This window comes from Lissotriton vulgaris, chromosome 4_1 (genome assembly GCF_964263255.1).
Source record: "Lissotriton vulgaris chromosome 4_1, aLisVul1.2, whole genome shotgun sequence".
In the NCBI taxonomy this organism is placed as follows: domain Eukaryota; kingdom Metazoa; phylum Chordata; class Amphibia; order Caudata; family Salamandridae; genus Lissotriton; species Lissotriton vulgaris.
Window position 1 is genome coordinate 1753999158 of NC_141691.1, and position 22055 is coordinate 1754021212.

General features: G+C 44.2%; 1 protein-coding gene across 2 annotated transcripts in view; it reads right to left on the minus strand.

Annotated features, from left to right (window-relative positions):
• ANKRD46 (ankyrin repeat domain 46) overlaps positions 1-22055 on the minus strand; it is a 131765-nt gene that overhangs the window by 42920 nt on the left and 66790 nt on the right. For both annotated transcript variants that reach the window (XM_086966059.1, XM_086966058.1), the window contains exons 3-4: positions 3519-3862; positions 938-1096 (exon numbers count right to left, since the gene is read on the minus strand). In XM_086966059.1, coding sequence (XP_086822185.1) covers positions 938-1096; positions 3519-3829 — 470 coding nt within the window. In that variant the 5' untranslated portion in view covers positions 3830-3862. The remainder of the gene's footprint in view (positions 1-937; positions 1097-3518; positions 3863-22055) is intronic.

Genomic DNA, 22055 nt, shown 5'->3' on the forward strand with positions numbered 1-22055 from the left:
AGCAGTGCAACATAGAGAGATGCAAGACTGTTTGTGAATGCCCTCCAGTGCACAAAGACTTTAATCAAGCCCTCTCAAATCTTTCATTTCAAAAGGAACGCATTCAACACAGATAATTGCTATCTGCACTCTTCCCTCTAAAACCACTAGTTTTATGTTGATTTGTGCTCCATGTAAATAACAGCAATGTTTATAACATGGCAGAGAATAGAGTTCAATGGAATATTTAGTCCTCTCTTTTCAAAACTTTGCAATAATTAGTTATCTTGACTGCCACAGCTCAGATACTTTGAAAATTAGGCTTAGTACATAAGCCTTCTAAGATGTCTGCCATTACTTACTATCCATTTCCTTGCTGTTTCGTATTAGTTAGTTTACCAACAACAATCTCCAGAGCACTACAATTCGGTAAACTTGTTCTATCAACAGCATTCCCCAGTACAAAATACAAAGCTAAACAAAACAGAAAAAATAACAAGTTTTTCCTTTAAATTATACCACTTTCTGATCTCAGGATTCTCTTACAAACTGTGTAATTCCTCCATCTTGAGGCGAGCGATAGGCATCACTTGCAGAGCCACCAAACTCAAAGCAAAGTAACAATCGAGGAACCCAAATATGCAGCAAAAAGACAAGCGGAGTCAAAGATTCCAGCCCCCCACCCCCAAGCCATAAAAATAACAGTGATAAGACAAATGGGGTTGGGTATAGCGAACCCCCGTCTAAAAGACGATCTGAGGATCTTTACAGGACTGAGCTAAAATGTTGAACAATAAGGTACTTTAAAGGAATACATACTATAAAATATGCTATTTAGTGATGTGACTGAATTATAAGTATATTAGTTTAGAAAGAATAATGAGTAGAACTAAAGCTCTTGCTTCACTGATTTCAAAAGTAAGAGAGTGTGTCAGTAGATTACTATTCCCAGATGTACCTTTCACTTTCAGCAGTCTGCATGGTCTCCAGCTTGCAGGGAGCACTTCTATTAAATCCTTTCATCTCTTGCTCTTCTAAAGACTCCAATAATCGGATCACTTCCTTATTCACGCCTCTACGTTTTGCGAGGACAAGCGGTGTTGCACCCTGATGATTACTAATCAACAAGACATGAATATCAAAGAAAGGACCATTACAAATATTCTGAAGATCATGATGCTCCACATAACATGAAAAGTAAACATTTTAATTTAAAGATATCAATCTAGATTTGGATGGTTCAATGCTTTAGGAAAATGTTATGGAAACATTTAACTCAAATTAGTAAAAGTGCCCTCCAGTTTAAAGCTGATCAGCAGAAACTTGAAGTAAATAATACTCTAAAATCTAATCACAGTTTAAAGTGATACTCACTGCCTCAAGCTTTAGCTTGTGGAATCAGCAATGAGACAGACCAATGAATCAACGCGAACAGACTGAACATGGGATTCCTATAGTAAAAGTGGGAGATAATTGCAATGCTGCGAAAGATATGTGCATAAATGATTGTGTTTAGTCTCCAAAGTAGAGATTGGAAATATGAAGGTGTTTAAGTGTTACCAGGATGTGGGAAGGTGGAAAAGCTTTTCAGTAAGGCTTTGGAAATGTGCCTCTGATTACACTATTGAATACAACTAGTCCGGAAACCCAGTTAACTTAATAATATGATTCCATGCCTTTAAATTGACATCAAAATATAAATCTTTCTAAAAGGGTTTTACACAACTTAACATACAAATAAGATCTGCTGTTCGTTGTTTAGCTAAGCTTTTATGGCTCTGAATATTCATATGCATTTCATAGCAGTCCGTACAGTGATTCTTTGGCAAAAATACAGCAACAAAATACAAACAAGAGTGGAAGCAAACAATACACTTTGAGAGCATGGGAATCAAAATGATTCGCAGTGTCAATGGAGCAATACAACATTTACAGCATTGGAAAAGTGCAAGGGAAATGTGAATCTTTTCCTGGTATCAGATTTTATTCTGGGCGTGCCTTCCATTTCAGTTTTCTTCCACTGAACTAACGACATCTGATTTTGTGGCACTATTTTTTTTAAACCGACTTTATTGAATTTTTCTCTTAGTTGATTGTTTCAAATAGACGAAAAGGAATGGATGATGAGTGATAGTTTTACAACCATGACTATAAACAATTACGAGACGTCACAGTAATTGGATACCGTATGTTTACACATGTTTGTTAGTGGTGCACAACTGTAAAGCACCTCAACTGTGATACCATCTGTTATAGAAGCTATGCTTATAAGCCATCTTATAGAAACAGTATGGAACAGCATTAGAATGTAGCCCGAAAGAGAGAAGAAGGGTTGTGGCTAGGTTTTTTCCGGTTATAAACTTCAACTTTGAACAGAAAACCTAGCTATGGTGAGCTAGTGGTGCTTGTGGACCCATTAATAAGCATGATAGGTCTATAAATTTACACGGGTTATTATGGCTGCAAGAATGGAGCAGGGAATCAATTTAATAAAGAGAGGTGCAGGTACTAGATAGGGGAGAGTAAACAGGATTTTATCCGATCTATTTGTTATCTAGGAGAAAGCAGGTTGGGCGTCCTACTGAGGGATGCTTACTAATAGAGTCAATATTTCTATGGGGTCATGTACAGGGCCTTACTTTTGGCACCAACCCATTTAATGACCCCATGTTTCCATTATATTTCCTCAGGGAAGTTTTGCTTTCCAGTTTGTGGTCATTCTGTGCTTGTCTATGAGCAGCTCAAGGTCTATAAACTGAGTGATGGTTTTGAGGTGCTAATAATGAGTTAATGCATATCATTTAAAATAAAAATTGGAGATAAAGTCTCACTTCCCCTGCACTTTTCAGTGTGGTAAAAAAAGCTACATAAACTGTATGATCCAACACAATTATACATTTATGCATGTGTAAGACAAATATATGTACATTTACATCGCATTTTAATGTGTGTGGTTGCAAGTGTATTTAACAGAAATTCTCAAACTGAAGAACTACCATTACAATAAAGTTGAGCCTATTCACAACGCGCAAACCTAACTTTGGTAAAGCATTAAACACTGCATCATTACTGTATATCACACTGTCAAACATCAACCAGACACAGCTCTGATATTCTTGATTGGCCATATTTGAGCAATGTATTTGTTAGTGAATATTTAATTCTTCTTTCAAAACGGAAGGTCACTATAGGAGGACTGAGGTGAGCAAATTTGAAGAGATTTCCTCTGCAACCATCATGAAGATTTTTCAACTTTGCAACCTTTTTTGAAACACACGAAAGTTGAGGTACTTTTGGGGAAAAAAATTGAAGGCAAAAAGTCCTGGAAAAGGTACGTTGTTGGAAATGACCCATGCAAAAAACAATTTTGTCACACACAAAATGTTTTTGTTGGAATATTTTCTCCTGAACTCTTTTCTTTTTGCAAAGGGGACAAACTTTGTGACATGTCATAGTCAGTCAAGCCTACAAAATAATGTCATAGATGGCTAGCAGAAACACTGAACCTAACAAGAGAAGGGATTGTAAAGCAAGCTTACCATATGTCAATTTTTAGCCCATTTGACACTAGGAACTGGATAGTATCAACATGGCCACACATGTGGAGGGCTGTGTTCCCCTGATAATCAGTGGCAAGAAGATCAGCACCAAATTTGTGCAGCAGTTGACAGATATCCACATTCCCACGGGCTGCTGCTAGGTGAAGGCCTGTTCGACCTCTTGTGTCACGAATGTTTGGGTCAAAGCCGCTTTCCAGGAGTCGCTTGGAATAGGTAAAGTCTCCATCAATGCAAGCCTGCAGCAGAGGGACGTTTGTCTGGGAAGAATCGTTTACAAATACATAAGACATGCTTCTGTCTACAAGGTTATGTATGTAGATCACCTGCAAATAAAAGAGACTGATTAAGCAGAGAAAGTGCTACCCGCAACCACATTTAAAAGGACAGAGCATACGGAAAAGAAAACAAACCGTTAACTTAGCAGAAACTAGGGAGAAGTACTGATCATGAGAATAGGTCTACTTTAATGTAAGTTACTTTCACAGTACTAGAAAACCTGCCGTAGTAGGGAGTCGAATGCTCTGGTACAAGAGGGAGGGATAACCCCATAATTGTGTGCTCACCACCCCATTGTGTGTGTGCTTAAGTTTGTTTGGGGGCTCGGGGTGGTAGAGTGTAATCCTTTGGCCCTCTCCCCTTCTTTGTGTAAAGTGATAAACCCATAATCATCAGCACTCTATGATAAAGAGAATGTACAAGGAGAGACTATGGGCAGAAGGCAACACTGCTGGGGATTGTGCATAAATGCTTTTTAAAGTATTTGGGAGGGATTATGGCGAGTTGAGAGAATGTAGGATAGAATAGTCTATATAAGCACAGAGAGAGCAAGGTCTGTACAAGGGCAGAAGGTTTGGAGTGGAGCTAACAGAGCCCCACACAGGGTGCCTTGGACAACAGGTGCAAATGCTACTGTTCGGAAGACGGACGTTTGAAGACTATAAATGAACACGTTTATTTAGATAAAAGAGATGAGTTTAGACATACATGGGTATACATTTAGGTATTATTCACACCCCGCAACTTTTATCATCAGAGCTAAACCCTCAAAACCACAAAACCCTCGTGGACCGCCTCCAACTCCGGATGGGATTGGATGGCACCGTTCCTAAGTGGTTTAGGTCCTTCCTCCATAATAACTCCCAGAGAATCCTTATCAACGGCAACTTATCCGCTCCCTCTCTGATCACGGTTGGAGCCCCCCCCAAGGGTCAACCTTGTCCCCTACCCTCTTCAATCTTTACCTGGAACCGCTGACAGAGGTGCTACGCACCGCCAACATCCCCGATCACATGTATGCCGACAACACACAGATCTACATTAATATCTCTTCCCCCGAGGAAATTCACTCCCTGAATGAGGCCTTGAAGCTGACTGTGCATTGGCTCACCTCCAACCAGCTCAAACGTAACGCAAAAAAACCTGAATTTCTCCTGATCTCCTCACCCAAAACCAATTCTTACTCTCAGGAATGGATCAAGGCTATCACAGAGTTAAATTGCCCTCTGACCATTGTGGACTCTGCTAAATCCCTGGGAATAACCCTAGACTGCAATTTGAATATGCATGGCCATATCCATTCCATGGCCAAAACCGCCAGATTTCACCTCCGCTACCTAAGACACCTGAAACCGTTCCTTGACACCACCTACCTAAAAATGGCAACCCAGGCACTAGTCCTCTCCAGAACTGTTTGGCCCCATTGAAAGCCTGCCTCAATGCCGACGCCAGATCCTAACTGGGCCAAAGAAATTCAACCATATCTCTCCCAACCTCAAAGCTCTAAACTAGTTTCCTCTTGAGGCCAGAATCCAACTTAAGCTAGCTTGCATCACTCAAAAGGCGCTATACTCCAAGACACCAGCTTTTGTCGCTCAGAAACACGTAATATCCGGACGATCCAGAAGCTCACGATCCACAAAGACCTTTTGCTCCAACAAGCATGCCTGCTGGAATTTTTTTTACAATCTGGCCATCTCTGGGGCCGCCCCAAGAATATGGAACTCACTCCCGCCCACCATCGGAAGACTTCCATCTTTGGCACATTTTAACAAGCATTTACAATGCAATAGGTCTCGCATTTGCGAGAGTTTAAGCCTTTGACATTGTAAATAACTATGCCTTTAATTTATCTTTTTAGAAAAACACGTGTGTATTTAAGTACAGTTTCCGGTCTGATTGATGAGGCATTGAAATGTTAAAGATTAGCCATTTAAAGGTCAAGTGCTGTACAAAACAAATGCAAGGTCAAAAGTGATTTGTAGCTCTAAGTGTGGAGGATGCAAATATGCATTTAGCATTTCTTCATTTATGGATCACCTGCTTCTCTCATGTATAAAGGGAATCTTCTCTTCGTGAAATCTGCATGTTGGTTATGTATAGCAATTCTTCTTCACTCGGTTCGGTTCAAAAACTTTATTCGATTCAGAAAAGAATCATAAAAGTAAAACTTCACTCTTAATGAAGTGTGTGCCTTGTGCGCTCACGGGAACTGCATTTATGTAACTAAGATCTGATCTCTACAATTTATGTATAGACCGTACTAATATATATGCCCCTGAAAACAAAGTGCCTTACCCTATGTATTTATCAAGCTGTGCTAAATAAACATACACTATACTAAACCCAGTTATGCACACAATATTTAAAATCCTCCTGTTTACAGCCGGTGTGTTGCTTTCTGAACTGTTATCCATGTAGTGTATTTTTTGGCGTGATTCTGACCCACCTCGTTCGCCAGCTTGTGGTGCAGGCTCTCCTAGTAGAGCAAGGGGATTCTCGTGGCATACAGCCCCGGGGCATGCAGCACTATGAACTTGCTGAACTCAATATCCAGGCTGCTAGAATTTTTACAAACTTACAACGTAAGAGGGTTTGTGTGCAAGCAGGGAAAGAGCTGGTGCGGCACACTCAGTGCAAACAGAAAAGGGACTTCAAGTCTTGGCAAACAAGAACATGCTATTAGAACAAGCCACTTAAATCAAATAATCAACAACAACAAAAAGAAGGCAATAAAAAAATGTATGCAGATGGAAGCCCAGAGGGCCACAGCAACATTGAAAACAAGACGTGCAGGGCGAGTGCCGGTCCGGTGAGAAGGGGTGGGACTGTGAGAGCAGATTCTGACGTGCGCCTTTGGATTGGGCCGCGCGACCTCACGTGAGCTGTCTACGGTAGAAGCTCACGCGCGCGACCCGATCCGAAGTCGCGCGTCGGAATCCGACTCCGCCATAGGGAATGCTGGGCGCGCGGCCAGCTCTTGTCTCCCCTCATCGTTTTTTTCGGCTGAGACGCTGACTATAGTTCTTGCTGCGAGAACGCGCTTAGCGCGTTCGTCGTTTTGAGACCTAAAAAGGAGGCACAATCTTTCAGCAATTTTGTTTCTCCTTCTATTCGGTATTACCCATGGCTCTTCCGGATGATACCTACACGGCACTTCAGGGCATCCCACCCGGGATTTGAGATTGCTGCTCTCTCATTTAATGTCTCCAGCTGTTTTTATCCCACCTGTATCCGGGATATGTTACTACCTATTATTTCTTTCCTTGTATAATGCATCTACTTGTTCCTATCACAATTGTATGCACCCGTCCTAAGACTGTTTGTACCACCTGTCAATCCTGTAAAGCGCTCTGATACCCTCACGGGTCCGGTTCGCGCTCTATAAAACTCTAAAATAAAATAAAGTAAACACCTGGCCCAACAGAAAAGGCTGAGTGACTGCCTGCCCTAATATTTGGGATAGAACCCTCAAGTGTGGGAATGTAATCAGTGCTTCTTTAATTTTGCTAGTTTATTGTGTGCAGCTAAAAGGTATTTAAAAAAACATGGGCTTAAAATTACAAATCATCTTAAAGAACTTCTCTACATTACATTGCAGTTTCAATAATAATTTTAAAAAAATCAAGTATCATTTTACTCTTTGAGCACCCTTTCAGACTATGGTCTCGAATCTAGATAAAACACCCAAAGGAATAGTATGCTAAAGCTGAAATAACAAAACTAGAATGAAGATAAAGAACAGCAAAAAGTAAAAAAATAATAATAAAAGGAAAGACTGAGTGTGGGCACCTTTCGTTTATAGTTATATCACAATAAAATTCTGGCTATCATGATACATTCAGTACAGAATAAGATGCTTAACTTTAAAATTCCTAACAATCCGTAACAAACTTTAATCGCGGTTGAGCTAAACTTTACTTTCTGGATCATTTGTAAACGAAGTTACTTCATCAGTAGTGGACTAGTATGAGCTTAAGGCTAATCGTCTCGCTCATTTGATATTTATTTAAGGTAACCCGTCAGTAGTCTGGTCTCGACCAAAAGATATTGTGGAACATAGGGCCTGTGATTCGTTTTGAATACTAGTGAGCAATTCTCTTGTGTGTGTGATATTAATCGCACCAGTTCCTGCAGTGCGAATTATAATTATAAAATATAATGATAAGTCTTCACTTACCACCAAAAACGTAGTTAAGATTTTTGTTACATAAAATTCGAAATGTTCTCAACGTCTACTCTCAAAATAGCACCAGTATTCCCCACACCTTTTAAACTCTATCTTCAAAAACTATGGAACTATGTGGATTTAGTGATGGTTAAAATCTTTTTTGATTCTTATTATTTTCAATGTTAAAACAATTTTCATCTTTGTAGGGTACATGTTTAAGACAAAGCTTGCACTGCTTCTCATGTCTGAACATGGAATTATCTCAGCTTGGCCAAATTGTTAAGTCAGTCATTGTTTTGTTTTAGCGAACTTGATTACATATATAACGCGGTTCCAGTGTGGGATATGGCGAAATATCCAATAAAACGGTCCTTGAAAATTATTTGTGAAATAATTGCGAAGGTAAGGGAATGTCTTGTGTTAAAATCTTTACAAGTTGACTTTTGTTTATATGTCCAGAGGCTTGTTAAATGTAACGCAAATTCTATAATTTCTCTTTGTATACATATGCAATGTTGGGCTGTTCTCCATCACCGACATTAGTAAGAATATTTGGTTTAAAGGAGCAAACTTTGTAGGCTTCAAATTTAAGTTTAGTCTGAACTTTAAAGGGGAACTCACACTTAAAAGATAAAAAAACAGACAGCCTGTTTGACTGCTTCTGGACCTTCTTTTTTCAATTATTCAGATGCTGGGGAACAAGCAATGCGGGTTAATTATTACGACAAAGCTGTAATAGGTAATTTTGCCTTACAGAGTTCTCAGACACTGAAAAGATTTTCCAATATACTTTCTGGATCATACGTGATCGAGCGTGTTGCAGGGCATACTGGAGCGAATTTGAACTCTTGTCCTTCAGAACATTGTACTTAGTTTTTCTCTAAAGTGTGTTAATTGTAGAAAGCCGGTTCTGTATATACTATAACAAAAAGAGATATAGTGTGTACAGAGTCCAGTGAGTCCCCAAAGGTATAGCAGTGGATAACGCAGATAATACCGAACTCTCAATTTAGTTGTAGCGGGGCTGAGCAGTAAGGCTTATCAGAGGGTAGTGTGAATGCATTTGTTGTACACACTAATGCAAGGCAGAAACACACACTCAATGACTAATTCCAGGCCAATGTTCACAGAAATATTACTTTATCCTATGCGAGTTGGGGGTAACAAGAAGAAGGTTGAAGGAAAGTACCTGTGGTTCAGGGACACAGGCCCTGGGGGTGAGGTCAGCACTGTTCAGGACTGCACCACCAGCAGCAGAGGGCCCCCTTTGCACCCTGTGTGCAGGGTGCAAAGGGGGCATCGGGTGCCCTGTAGGAATCAATGGAGACCCTCAGTCAGAGACAAAGGCTACAGGTTCGGTCCAGAAGACTGGCTGAAGGAATCAAATGACTTGAGACTGGAGTTGGATAGTGGGAGGGGTGAGGGGGGATGCCAGGGCACAGTCGGTTGGGCACTCCAAATTCTGGGGGCTGTGAGTACAAGGGTGTTTTGAGGCATCAGGGTTTCTCTCACCAGCTCAGGTCGCGGTTGCTGGGACCCTTCAGGATGAGGCTGCAGGTGTCATAGAGGGAGGTCAGAAGAGGTCATCCAACACTGGATCCCAGGTCAGGTTCGCCCGGGGGTCGTCAATGGATTGTTGGGTCACCTAGACTCGGGCCGTGGGCAGCAGGTGTAGAGTGGTGCAAGTGTTGCGGATCGGCCTGAATCCGATGTCAATGGGTTTGTTTCTTTCTGGACAAATCCAGTGTCCACTGGAGAAAACAGTCTTTGTCAAAAGCAGCTGAGGTCTCTGGGGTTCTTGGAGCTTGCTGGACGTGAGACACGACAGTTTCTGCGAGCCGGGACCATGAAGCGGGAGACAGGCCGGTAGGGCTGCGGTCAAGTCAATACTCAATTTAAGGGTGTTACTACGGCTGGAGGGCAGTACAAACTTTAAGTGCCCCCCTCTCTTTCTCTTTGGGGAGAGGGGCACAACCTCATTCCTGTTGGGCCTAATTCTCCAAAACAAAATGAAGTATTCTGAAGAGAGGGATTCATCTTATTTCCTGGCCAGCCTACGGGTGTGTGAGGCCAAGGTGGACACTTTATTACTAATTTTCCTGCCTGTCCTGCTGCCAAAAAGTGTGGCTAGGACAGGGGGCAGGTATCTCCACAAGTTGAGGGTGAGAGCAGCACTTGGTGAGAGCCTATGAGGCTCACCGCCAAGTGCTGATGTTCCTACAAGGGGGGAGTGAGAAGCACCTCCACCCAGAGCAGGCTTTATTTCTGACCTCCGAGAGCACAAATGCTTTCACTCCATGAGGTCAGAAACCTGTCTGGTGGTGGCTGGCTGGCTGGAAGGGACTGGTCAGTCAATACACTAGAAGCTGGTCGTTTTTCAGGGGGCATCTTTAAAGATGCCTTCTGAGTGCATTTTAGAATAAATCCATCACTGGCATCAGTGCGGGTTTATTATGCTGAGAAGTTTGATACTAAACTTCTCAGTCTTCAGTAAAACCATCCTGTAGCTGTGGAGGTCGCGTTGACAAACTCCCAGCCCATGTACTCAAAATGGCTTCAGTGCACTTACAGGGTTCAAGAATGGACTCCGACACTGTAGGGGCATATTGTTCATGCAGCTATGCCCTCACCTGTGGTATACTGCACCCTGCCTAAGGACTGTAAGGCCTGCAGAGGGGTCACTTACCTATGCCACAGGCAGTGGTGTATAGGCATGGTACCCAGGAAGGTGATCCATGTCGACTCTTTTAGTTTAGCCACACCACAATACATAGTCTGCAATGGCAGGGAGTATGTGTTGGGGGTGGTGTCCTTTAAGGTGGCACAATACATGCTGCCATGAACCCTTTCTGGCCACGAGGTTCTTGGTACCACTGGTACCTCTTACAAGGGACTTATAGGTGGGCCATAGGTGAACCAATTGTGGTGAGCAATGGTACAGTTTTGGGAAAGAACACAGGCCCTGGGAAATTGATTGGCAGGGTCTCCGGGCACACTCAGTCAAAGTGCATCAGATATCCGGCAAAATGACCATACACAAAGGGGCACTTTCCTACAATAATAATTTTTAATTTTTATTTTCCCTTTTTATTTCTGTTGGGTACTTTCTTTTGAGCCTGTATGTTTTTGTTATTTCTCTGTGACAGCTAACATAATGCATTCATTTGATCCCAAACCTTTTTGTAGTTTTTTTTTTGTGTTTTGCACTGCCAACTTTTCCTCAGCTACCTTCTTCTACTCCAACCCTGATGGGTTTCGTGGGAGACACAGTGATTGCTAGAATAAGATGTCAAGATTCTCTATTCATGACATCAAACACCAGCATTTGATGCCAGACCATGGCCTCATGTAGGGTGTTTAAGTTCCTAATTGCAAAATTTCTGAGACCTACTTAATGCCATTGTTCAGTAAATATGTAGAAAATACAAATCTACCACTCCATCACCGCACCCCCTTTGGGAGTACTCCTCGTACTGCTATTTTGACACCAAAGTTTGCATTTATGTCTTTTTCCTGCTCTCTGGGACTCGCTCTCAGGCAATTGTAGTCGTAGGCATCCAAAAGCTCACTGACTGGGCAGCAGTTGTAAAGTGGCCTTTGGTGGAGGGCACAGTTTTCAACCCCATAATTTGCCTTTCACTCAGTGTGCTCTCTTTTATAAGAAGCCATCCATCACTGGAGTAAAGAAGACTCTAAGATACTACGTCCATAGTATAAACTACTTTTTCCATCACCTCTTGATGCATCTGCCTTATTTGGTGTGGAGCAATGTTTGAAGGTGTCACATGTCACTCCTTTTACTTTACAGTGGTGTACGAAAGTGACCCTTTTTGCCATGGTCACTCCCGCTTTTTGCCACTGTTACTAATGTTTTTTCAACTGCAGTGCAGGGCCCAGTGCCAGAGCTCTTTCCCTGAAACAAGGTAAAATGGTTTAATTGTAACACAATTGGCAAACGCCCTGGCTCTCTTGTACGTTCCTAGTAAGTGGTACCCCTGGTACCTAGGGCATGGCTACCAAAGAGGGTCCCTAAGGGCTCCAGCATGTATTATGCTACCCTAAGGGACCCCCATACAAACAGCATGGAGCCTGCAATCACAGACTGCGTTTCATGGTGCATACCAGGAGTGAAAACACCCCATGGAACACTCACTGTGTGCCATGCCAAAGTCATTGTGTGTATTATATGCAAATTACCCCTACAGCAGGCAAAGGCCTGCTGTAGGGGTACTATGGCATTGTGCATTATATGTTATGGGAGGGCATATCTCAACGAGCAGATATGCCTCTGTGCTGTCTAGTCCAAATATAAGATGGTACAATAGTATAGGGAAGCCATCCAAGTATATGTACTGTGCACTCTCCCCATTAAGAGTTTCCCAGCTACATAATGGCTTTACTGAAACCTATTGTATTTTGTATCAAACACCTTGTCTTAATAAATATGTACAGTTGCCAGTACAAGATGAATTATGACAGGCACCCAGAGGACACCTTAGTGTTGCCCCCTGAAAAACCTACCACTATCTAGTGTACTGGTTGACTGGTATCGTCCAGCATGCCACTACAGACATGTTTCTGATTCCTTGCAGGTGAGAGCACACACTCTCCAAGGCCAGGAACAATGCCTGCTCCGGAGGAAGGTGTTCACACCTCCTCCATCAGGATGGCTAGTGATTTAGAATATCAAGGCCTGGGGCTTCAAAGCCTTTGATATGCGACCCAATCTTCCCCCAGACCTGGGGGGATGCCACCCCAAGCCCTGTGGCCCATTTGGAACCAGGACAGACAGGAAAGTATCAGGCCAGGTGCTGTACCATGTTTGAATCATTTTAGGATCTGTGAGGGTTTTAATCTGGCAATGTGTTTTTCAGTTCAGTCTGCACTGTCAGTTTTGGCAGGGAGCACATTATGTATGAGTTTTCAACTTTTTGCATTTTGGTTTAATTTAGGACCGGATATAGTTGCCTGCAACGTTTTGCAAAGACATTCACTTTACCTTTGATATTGCGGTCTTTCAATGGCTTTCATTATCTAGGGCTTCTGTTTGCAAACTATGCTTTATAGCCTTCATACAGTTCACTAACAATTTTCATGGTGCGATAACTTCTTGGAAAATATTTTCTTTTTGTTTAAAAAGCCATTTTCACTCCTTTTATATAACATTTTCCTAGATTTGTACTGGGAAGATTTGAAACCATGCATGTATCTGAGGGATTACAATTATAAATTAGAGGAGAGGATTGGGCCTAATGGCTAGAGCGGTCGACCTCGAAGCTGGAGAAACCATGTTCGAGCCTCTGCAGGGAAGCTCAACATCCTGTGATTCTGGAAAAAACACTTAGGGCCCCCATTAGGATGGCGGGCGGGCAACGGAAAACGGGACCACCCGCCTCAAGGGCGGGGGTCCCGATGTTTGCATTAGGATGTGCCCGCCACAGTGGCGGGCGCATCCTTCATTTTTAACATTGTGGCGGGCAGTGCTCACTGCACCGCCTCCACAATGTTAAAAATGTATGCGTGCATTTGCATAAACAAAGCGGCAGGCACTGCGCGGTGCCTGCCGCTTTGTGTATGCAAATGCTGGGGGGTACCACAGGTACCCCCGTGTGCAGCCCCCCCACCCCTCCTTCACTCTGGGGTCCCGCAGGGGGTCCCCAGAGTGAAGACCGCATGCCTTTCCGTGGCGGCATCGCCGCCACGGAAAGGCATCCGATTTGGCCCATCATAATATGGCTGGCCGTGTCTATTAGACACCGCCACCATATTAATCCTTTTCCGCCCCGGCCGCAAGGCGACCACGGCGGAAAAGCGGCGGACGGTCTTTCCGTCCGCCGCGGTCACCCCGCCATACTAATATGGCGGGGGCATTTGGGAGTGGATGTCGGGCGGATTGCCCCCGCCAGGCCGGCGGTGGCTACCGCCAGCCTGGCGGGGGTAATCCGCCCGACATCCTAATGGGCCCCTTAATCTCTCCGTGCCTAACAAAATGAATGTGTCCGTCTGTAAAGCAACTGGTGCTCATGTAATGCGCTCCGATACTTTCGGGTCAAGTGCGCGCTATTTAAAACTCCCCAAAAAATAAAATAAATATGTGAAACCTTTATATTTATTCTATTATCTAATTTGCATACTTTTGACTTAGTAACTTTGCTTCTTTTAATTGGACATCTACTATGGTGCTCATAATTGGACATAAAAGCCTCCGTAAGACTACAATATTAGTTTCTGAACCATTCTTATGATTAAAATATTTACCTAATGCTTTTTTATTTTATTTTTGGAGGATTATGCAATAGTGCTTTAATGAGATGTCCCGTCTTTTGATTTGCCCCTAAACTGATTTTTAGATGTACTGCAGCACGATCAACTACCATGACTTGTAAGGGCATGATGTCTCTAAAGCACATAGCCCAGATGTAGGCTTTAGTTAGTAATCTATTCTGTGTGCCAAGCCTACAAAACACTGCTTGTGACATAGGTAAGTCACCCAAATAGCAGACCTTATAGCCCTATGGCATGGTGCACTATACCACAGGCGAGGGCATAGCTGCATGAGCAATATGCCCATACAGTGTAAGTCGAAGGTCAAGTACATGGCTGGGAGTATGTCATTACGAACTCCACACCATGATGGGCTTACTGAATGCAAGGAAGTTTGGTATCAAACTTTTCAGCATAATAAACCCGCATTGTTGCCAATGTTGGATTTATTAATCTTAGAGATGCCCCTGAAAAACGACCAACTCTCTAGTGTGTGGCTGACCAGTCTCTACCAGCCTGCCACTTCCAGACATGTTTCTGAATCACTGAGGTGGGTGCCTTGTGCTCTCGTGGGTCAGATACAAGGCCTGCTTTGGGTGGAGGTACTTCACAACTACCCCCAAGCAGGAACAGCATTCAAGGTCAGTGAGCCTCAAAGGCTTCCTGCCCGTTGTTATGCTAGCCAGGGCCTCTTCAGCTGGTGGAGATGCCTGCCCCCCCCCCGGACCAAGTCCCACTTTTGACAGCAAGGATGGCAGGTAAATTAGTAAGCAGGAGAGGTGTGTCCCCTCTCAGCCAGGACCTAAGGTATCCCGAGAATAAGTGATACCTTCCTTAGAAAATCCTCCATATTGGATGGAGGAATTTTAGCAAATATGATTAAGGGATGGCCCCTTCCCAAAAGGAGGGGACATACTAAGGGTGTCACCCTAAAAGTAAGTTGCCCATTGGCTACTATCTATCAGTACCTGTAACGTCTCTAAATTGAATATTTAGCAGCACCACTGAACCTTGATCGCCAGATTCCTGTGACTTAAGAAGAAGGAAGAAGATGCCCTGCTTCCAAGCCTGAAGATGACTACTAATTTGGCCCAGCCTGTCTCCCTCTTAAAAACTCTGCAAAGACAACGACCCCTGTCCTGCAGCCAGCGACTTCCAGAAACCAGAGGATGACTGCCTGCTCTCCAAAAAAGGCCAGATCTCCCTAGGACAGAGGCCCAGTCCACAAGAAACCAACTCCAAGGACTACGGATCCAGCTGGAACTGTGACGCCTGCCCACTCTGCACCCAACGCCCACCGCACGAGTCTGAGTGGCTCACCGGTCCAGTGAAGTATCCCCAGCGATTTTGACCTCGAAACCATTGGTGTCTGACCTCTCCTGGACTCCACAAAGACGTCTGCAGCCTCATCATGAAGGGTCCCCCTAACCGCATTCGGCTCCGGTAAAGATCTTTCGGTGTCTAAAGGCACCCCTGCATCCTAAACCCCCCCAACTAACTGCACGAACACACTACCACAAATAGAGCTTTTAGCATTATCTACTTAAGCCAGACCCTCCAGGATATTGTGATATCGCGATTTGCCGCAAAATCGTCACTTTTGTAAAAATGCAGCAATTTTTACAAAAGTGCCAGCGAAATCGGCACTTCTGTAGAAATCGCGGCATTTTTACAAAAGCTTCTATATCCTGGGGTGTCTGCTTTATGTGGCTATCGCCTGTGAATTGGGCTTGCAGCCAAAGACATCCAGTGCGGAGTTTTCCACGCCACGCCCAGCCTTCACTGCCACGCCTGCCTGCCCACACCATTCATGGAGCATTCGAACAAGGAAGTGTTTGCCTTCGAGAAGCATGCTGGCGCGAGCTGCCTGTGTGTCACCCTGATGGAATGCTTCACGGGCTTGGAGACGGAGCGCCATGCAGAGATGTCTGTCCCTCAAGATAAACAGACAGAACCGCTCAGCCGAGAGAGCTGAGGCGCACACAGGACGGGGTATCTGCAGAGGCGTGCTGGACAAGGGATCAAGTCAGAGGGTTGAGCTCACCTATTGCAGACCGTTTCCCCCTGGGAGTGAGCCATGGGCAAAATCCTAGAGGCGAGAAATTTAACAAGGGCGTCAAGTGGCCCCATGTCATGAGTGACAACTTCAACCAGTCCCCGCTTTTAAATCGGCGACGATTTGCAGGCTGACATTTTGCAACGAAACTACAAGTACCAACATGCAGTTCGCTACTGTTTAACAAGTGGCCGTAGGCTTCACACAGAACCAACAACCACTTGGCGGTTTCGACTGCTCTTTCTCTAGTGTTTAGGTCTGTTGAACGGGCATCCGGTGGGATATCAGGTCGTGTTCAAAATACACTATTATTTAACGTGCTTACTAATAAAAGGGGCGATAGGTATAGTCATCATTAGTGCAGCAGGTATAGTGGCACCAAGCTCTAAGGCTATTGCAAGACACAAACTGACCTGTGATAGTACGCCTCTTCTGGCGCAGGGCTTTGCAACGTGATGCATCTGGGAGATGCGTCACGTTGTAAATACCCCGCACCATGGTGCATCTTTTGCGCCGCCGCTGCGTCACAAAAGTGACGCAACGGCGGCGTAAAAGCAGCGCAAGAGGCTTGTAAATCTGCCCCAAAGTGTCTACATTGTAAAGAAACCAAATATACATAGCTTCATGTTGTTAAATAACTAAAAAAACTAAGATCTCTGTGTTTGTTGTAGTAAAAATGGCCACATAAAATGCCGCAAAATTGCAGCTAAGTTTCCATATTTGTGCCGCTAAATTTCCATTTTTGTGCCGCTAAATTTGCTAATCCATGCCGCTATATCCTGGGGGGTCTGTTAAGCCTATGTAAGCCTCTGGGGATCCACTGGACTCTGTGCACTCTATACCTTACTTTGTATAGTACATACAGAGCCAGAATTCTTACACAGGCCCATAAACTTTGGTACTCCTGAAGACTTTTCCAGGTCTGTACTATCACCAACTGCTTTGACTTGAGCTTAGCTAACTGGTCACTTCCCTAAGACTCAGTGGCGTAGCTAGGGGGGGATGAGGGGGGCGGACTGCCCCAGGCGGCACTGTTTTGGGGCGGCGGCTGCGCGGCACTGGTGTGCCGCTTTGCTGTGGGCTTTATAATTTATTTGGGGACACTCACTGTTTGACACTTTGTCAGTCGGTGTCCCCAGTCCCCAAATAAATTATAAAGGCCACTGCAACGGGCCACCACTGTGGCAGGGCACCGCCGGTGGTGGGGGCGCCTGTTTCCATGCAGTCTTGCACTAAAAATGGTTCCTTATGAATATTTCCCATGGCGCGGACGTACGTACTCACATCCTGACATTAAGGCAGTGCGCAGTGTATACATCCATTAGTCTGGCACGGTGGGGGGACGTCACGTCCTGCTTCAAAAGGCGGGGAAGTTGTTTTTTTGAGCAGGAAGCAGCTCGGCCTGACTCTGCTGGCGCCACCTCTATTATGGAGCTTGAAGCACCTGCCTCCTGCTCACAGCTGCAATGCCGCCATTGTGTGCTGTCTCAATTATCCATTACCGAGGCGATCTGAGCTCACATCATGGAGTCGGTGACCGGCGGTTCCAGCAGCGGCCACCAGGACAGTCGAGACTCTGAGGACAGCCCCGGACCAAGAAAGCGGGTGGCAAACTGACTTGAAGTAAGTACCAGCCACCTGACTTTCTATTAACACCATGCGGCTGCAGAAATACACGATCTTTAAAACGGTGCCGCAGAGGCACACGCTCTTTGGGGGATAAAATAATGAATGGTGAGTGGAAGGTTGGTGATGTAAGAAGTTGGGAAATGAAGGGCGGGGGGGGGAAATGAAAAGTAAAGCAGGAGGGGCTGATTGGGGGAAAAGAAAATGACGAAAAGAATGTAAGGGGAGAGCAATGGAATTAAGAGGGAAGGAAAGGAGAGCGTAAAGGAGACAGGGGAGTCTTCCTGGGCCGGGGGACATGATGACTGCAGACAGAAGTGTGAGAAAACGAGAGTAAGAAAGAGAGAAGGAGGCGAGCAGGGAAGGACTAAGGACGTGAGAGAGGGAAGGGTAGGGTGGAGATACAGAGAAAGAATTAGTAAAGAAGTGAGAAAAGAATGACCGTGTAAGTGGGAGGTAGACAGAAGAGGAGGCAAGGGGGGGAACATTTGGTGAGAAATAAGCAAGGGACTGGTAAATAGAAGGAGAGAGGGGGGGAGGGTTAGAGAAAAGGGATAGGGGCCGAGAGGGGCGGAGGCTGTCCTATCATGGAGAGGGAGGGCTGTGTAAATTAGGGAATCAGGCAAGAGGAATAGGGGAGGGGTAAGGGTCGAAGAGGGAAAGAAGGGGTGTAAAGAAAAGGACGAAGCAAATGTAGGAATCCAGGAGGGACAGAAGGAGAAAAGATTGTGAGAGAAAGTATGTGAATAAGGGCGGGAGTAAAGGAGTCAGAATGGAAGGGGAAAAAAGAGGTTAAACAATGAGGAAAGGAGGCTGCTGAAAAAGAGTGGAAGGGAGAAAGGGGGAAAATATAAGGAAGGAAGGAAGGGAGTGAATGAATAATGGGACGTATGAAGATGGATGAAGGAAGAAAGTGAGAAGGAATAAGGCAGAGAGACCTGACTAGAAGAATTAGATACATACTATGAGCAGAGCATTGTCAGTAACAGCTGTAGTGTTCCTGGTATATGCGCTCTACGAGGTAGGGGAACCAAATACCCATGCTTCAAGCAGGAGCAAATCCCTGACCTTTCCAAGGATGGGAGTGAGGTGGGGGACCAGTGCGTGAACACGTTACACCTACATTTGTTTGCATAAGTTAGTTCACAATCACATGATATTACCATGGTGAGTCGAAGCCCACTTCCTATCCAATTCTCGTAGACATACAAAAATCTTTTCCGTGTTTTGAGAACACATTCTTTTTGTCTTTATTTTGCACTTGACTTTTATACAGTGCGAATCTGAAATGAAGAAACGATTTAAAGTAGCACCAGTCACGTGGCACTGTTCACAATTAGTTTTTAGGCACGGGCAGATTTGAATAATGGAATGATTTGCAGGACCAATGTGCTTCATGGCCGGGTGTGCGCGCTATCTACCACACATTGTGTTATGCGAAGGCCTGACGATCTGGGAAACTGTCATATCAGCTGAAGTTGCATTACTCTGGGCTGATTAGAAAAGTCGCTGTGCAGCTACAGGTACACACAAAGAGGAAATATGTAAATAGGATGGTTTTGGAGGAGCGTAAATTCAGTTTCTACTGCGTAGAACTGAAGTGTTTTTACCTATGTGCACACATCATCTAAAGTAGGTAATTGGCATGCTCTATGACGCTTCAATCAGCTCGAGTTTCTGTTGCACATACCTTGCCACGCATTTGAGGTTAGTAAAATATGCACATAACAACAGCCCTTTCTCAGGCAGGAGACACACGATTTTGTTATGCCAAAAATTGCTTTATTGTAGCTGTCTCCTGCCTTAAATGCCTCTGCTTCAATATGGGAGTGCTGGCTCACAGCCCACATCGATGTGCCTGCTGTCTTGAAACGGGTCTCCATCGGGCTGTTTTGGGACCTGGCACTTTTTTCCAGACTGCAGTGACAGCAAACTGCTGTCACTGCAGTCCGGAAAAAAAACGGAACGCCTGTGCTAGGGCTCAAAACAGAACCCGATAGAGACCCGTTTTGAGGCAACCTTTAAAAAACTGCCGGTTCTCAGACCCTTTGGGACCCGGTCCACTTAAAGCCCCGCCTGAGGCTTTCATGCACCCCCATGCTCTATTGTGTCTCAGTGTTAATTGCTTAGAGTAGCAATACAACTTTAGCCTCAGGTTGTGAATAAATAACGGTTGGCACCGCACACCCTGCTGTTATCTGCAAATTAATTTTTATCAAATTGCTCAGAGTGTCTTTTTGAGATAAATTACAGTCTGCAGAGGGGTTGTGACCTCTAAGCTAAGCGCGTGCCCTTCCATTTCCAGTGCTTTGCAGCCGTTTAACAATCTTCTTACAGTTTCTCGTTGCTCAAATGGGTGTAATTTCGGAAATATTTAAGTTTCCGTTGTTTTTATTGCTTGATTTTCCTTGCGAAAAAAGTGTCACTCATAGTTGTCGAAATGTCACTCATAGTTACGCTGACATTATGAAAATGTCACACTTAGCAATCTGAAAAATTGGCAACTATGCTTCCTTTATGTCCGGCCTGCTGTTATTAGCCGTACTTCCGGTGCTAGCTGCACCCCTCCACGTGCACAAACCATGAGCTGAACATTGCAGGCATTGCCCTGCAACTGCAGAAACGTAGACATGGCCGTCTGTTGTACAATTGGTGTGTCGGAGAACATTCCATAAAGTATAGAACCCTGCGAATGCTGGTAATTTCTAACTTGCACAGACATACAGTTTTACAGATAAAACTAATATAGCGCACAAACGATGTGTGGAAATCAGGTGTCAATCAATCAAACAAACAGGATTTTCATAGCGCTACTTATCACCTGTAAGGTTATCTAGGCACTGTGGGGTGGGGGCGGTGCTGCTGCTGAGGAACGTTAATCGAATAACCAAGTTTTTAGGCCCTTCCTGAAATCCTGCAGGGTGGCAGTCTGTGTGTTCTCCTTTGTACTGCCGGTCACCGGTGTATTTAACTGTGTAGCCTTGGACTGTGTCATGTATGTGCATGTAACTCGCATGATCGAGGTAACTATTTGCGGCGATAATACGTGTCTTCCTGTCCTTTTTCCCCAGCACCCTTCACCCTCCTCCCCAGGGCGGCAATCTGAGGGATAGCCCCGGGTGCCACAAGCTCTAGTTACGCCTCTGCTCAGACTTTGCACAAAACACTCCTCCAATTTGGAGAGAATGCATTTCCTGATGTTTGACAATCATTGCTACAATTAGGAGGAAATATATTTCTGCTATTGTTTCCATTACTTTCCCAAGTTTTATGGCTGGTAGGAAGAGGCAGAGCTAGTTCCAAACCATCAAAAAGATATGTTTGATTATCCCAGGACAACCTCTACTTAGTTTGCCGTGTTGCTAGGCTACCATGTATAGCACATAAAGATGGGCTAGGGTGGGTTACAGGTATCTTGGAAGACAACTGGTTTGGAAGGGAACAATGGTGCCCCACGCATGTGCACAGACACACACAAAAAGAGATAAATGGATTGTGGCACAGACCTCCTCTATTTAATTTTCCTTGTGAGAAGTCCTGCTGGAACCTATGTAAACACATTTGATCAAAAATAATTTTAAAAGGAGGGAAATACGAGAAGAGATGTGGAAAAGGGAGATAGGAGTTGGGGAGATGTGGGAACAACAAAGGTGCAAGATTGATGGACATGCCTACCTTCCACGTATTTTTCTTTGGGGGGGATCACTGCGTTTTATGATTAGAATTTTTTTACACTTTTGTGTTCGCTTTCAGTGGCGCAGGGCTTTTTGTAACAGATATACACAGGTTTGTTTTAGGGCATGTCCATAGTTATTTTTAGTCACAGCCTGGCTGATTGCCTCTATATATCCATGAAGCCCTTTCTTTTCAAGTGCTCCAGTACATCCAAAGGCAGCTGGGTTTTGTGCTAGAGGTTCCTTCCGGTTCAACTTCGTCACGTTTGATGGGTTTGTTAGGAAATCTGCAGTATTGCTTAGACATTTCAGGAAACTATCATTTTGCTACCATTTTGGATACAATGTTTTTTCATTAGGAACCACATTTGTTTCTTTCTGGTTTATCTATTTCAGATACAAAAATATAGGAGCTGAAACATATTTTTATCAAAACTTCAGTCAGAGAG